The sequence below is a fragment of the Littorina saxatilis genome, linkage group LG2, assembly GCF_037325665.1.
Source record: "Littorina saxatilis isolate snail1 linkage group LG2, US_GU_Lsax_2.0, whole genome shotgun sequence".
Lineage (NCBI taxonomy): Eukaryota > Metazoa > Mollusca > Gastropoda > Littorinimorpha > Littorinidae > Littorina > Littorina saxatilis.
In genome coordinates, this window is record NC_090246.1 from 32,368,810 (window position 1) to 32,371,309 (window position 2,500).

The window sequence follows — 2,500 nt, forward strand, 5'->3', positions numbered from 1 at the left end:
ATAAGATGGCATCGTCACTGTGAAATCAACTATTACCAAAAAGAAACGGAATGCAATTAGATTGATCGTTTTAAAAAAACCTCAAAGGCAACACGCACAGAGAGGAAGAGATAACACCAGCGAAGACGTCCACACAGGCTAACAGACAGACATTTAAACAAACCACACGATCAAACACACACAGAAACACATATGCATACTTACACAAACATAATATATCAGATGTACGCACGCACGCACGCACGCACGCACGCACGCACGCACGCACGCACGCACGCACGCACGCACGCACGCACGTACACAAATGCAGTCTTATACGTATACAAATACAAACAGATTCAACACAATTACGGAAAAAAACACAATCTCATTTAGAAAGGAATTATGTAGGAAGACTTATCAGATCGAGATCCATAGACAAAATACTAAACGAAGCACTGACATGTGACATGTGACATGTGACATGTTACAGATATTACCCGCTATTACGAGTTAGTCGTGTGACAGAGTTTTCTTGCACACGAGACTGTAGATATCTCACGACGGCGTAGCCGAAGTGAGACAGCAGCAGTCGAGTGTGCAAGAAAACTCTCTGTCACACGACTAACTCGTAATAGCGATTATGTCTCACAGCATAGGCATAGAAAGACAAAAATGGGTTTTGGGGGACGAAATAACAGGCACAAAACAAGACTGAAAAACACGATTGCCCTTTTACACATACCCTACACACGCATGCGCGCAGAAGATAGATTCAATGCGTTTCATGTCTTTTCTGGTTGAATGCATTCAACAAAGTATCAACCAACATTTCTGAATCTTTCAATGTAAAAAGATAAACTTATTTTGAACCAAACAGCACATACCAACGAAAGCTAAACACACAAACACACACGCGCACTAACACAGATTGAATGCAAAGCGCGAACGAACACGGAGGATTTTTGTAGGTCAGGTCGTGGGAAAGGCCACCCGAAATGTTCCACAGGGGAACTGGTTGTGTTTGTATTGTTTATTTTCTCACAGTGATGTTGATGGTTTTTACAGTGCCGTTTTGAAAGAATATTTTCCGAATTTGGGGCACACTGTCTTTTGACTTTTGGTTCGTTTATCTCGTCGAAGTAACATTTGAGTGTTTCTAAATCAAAACGTTCCAACACCGCTGATGCAGATTAGACCTGCCTGACTGTCTGGGTGCGTGTTAGAGCTGAAGACGAAGCCTCAATCGCCAAAGCGTCACCTATCTGTAGGTCCTGAGCATCAGATGTACGTTGATACGTGGTGAGATCCGCACGGAACTGTCTATGCAACTTTTTCTAGTCACAGGTGTAAGGTTCGATCTTTTCTTTGAAATTTCGTCCTCTGTGTACGTAGCAAAGCGTTTCGCCATTTTCGGTTTTCGTTGCAGACGACGATAGTGAAAGTAGTACCTATTGTTTTGTTTTGACCTTTCGTATTCAGGGTTCTTAATTGAAGCTTGGTAAAGGGAGCTTGTCGTGTAAGTGGAAAGTTGACGAAGCTTTTGAAAACAGAAATTGAACTGAAGATGAAAATGTGGCTTTCAGTTATATACAAGAGAACGGGGTTGGTGTTATTCTTTTTCCGTCAAACACTTAGTACACACAAAAAAATCTAAACAACGAAGTGACTGTGGTAAGATGAACAAAGTTTAAAAACAAAGGAATACTGTACTCACCAATACAAGAACTCTCTTGTCTCGTTCTTGTATTGGTGAGTACAGTGTTCCTTTGTTTTTTTAACTTAGTACACAGATAAAACGTGATTGACTGACCAAGGCCTGTTGGCACACTATTCAGAATGCACAACAACGCTTTGATTCCCATTTTTCTACGTTCGTGATCACTGGAAATGAATACTGAAAACATAAGTGTTTAAGGTAGTGACTGAATGTATGTGAAGGTAACATTTTTCAGAAATAAATGCATAATTTCGGCATCAAAGCGTGTAACATACAATCTTGCACACGTTTGCTTTAGTAGTGGCAAAGAAGGAATGCGTGTGACATATGCATATATCAGGGTTAGAGTTATGGAGACATGTGACAGATATACAACAGTATCCAACACAATGTCACGATTGAAGCAATCCACTCTTACTTTTGTAAGACCTTCCCCGGATCTTGTTGATAATAGCGGTCCCGTTCCTGACGTTCCCTCCGTCATCAATCACCAGCCTTACCGCCTTTGCATACAGCAATACTGCATCGTACAGGTAGGCTGCGTAGTCCGTAATCTACAACAAAAACAAAACAAGTCGTACGTTTGGTCCAAATGAAGGAATCAATCCAACGACTGACGCTATGTGTTCATCTTTTAATTGTTACTATTTGTCTTTTATGCATCTTGTTGGGTCCTGATTTGGCCTATTCTGGTCCGCTGGACCCGAAAAGCAACAGCTAACTAACTAACTAACTATGTATCTTGTTCGTCCGTTTTAACGGTCCATGGATCGAGGTTCTGGGTAATGTTTCGACGTTTGT

At 41.2% G+C, this 2,500-nt stretch overlaps 1 protein-coding gene across 1 annotated transcript in view; it reads right to left on the minus strand.

Annotated features, from left to right (window-relative positions):
• Positions 1–2,500, minus strand: part of LOC138958779 (guanylate cyclase 32E-like) — a 208,202-nt gene that overhangs the window by 59,657 nt on the left and 146,045 nt on the right. Inside the window, exon 6 of the mRNA XM_070330071.1 lies at positions 2,118–2,253. Within this exon, the coding sequence (XP_070186172.1) occupies positions 2,118–2,253 (136 nt within the window). The remainder of the gene's footprint in view (positions 1–2,117; positions 2,254–2,500) is intronic.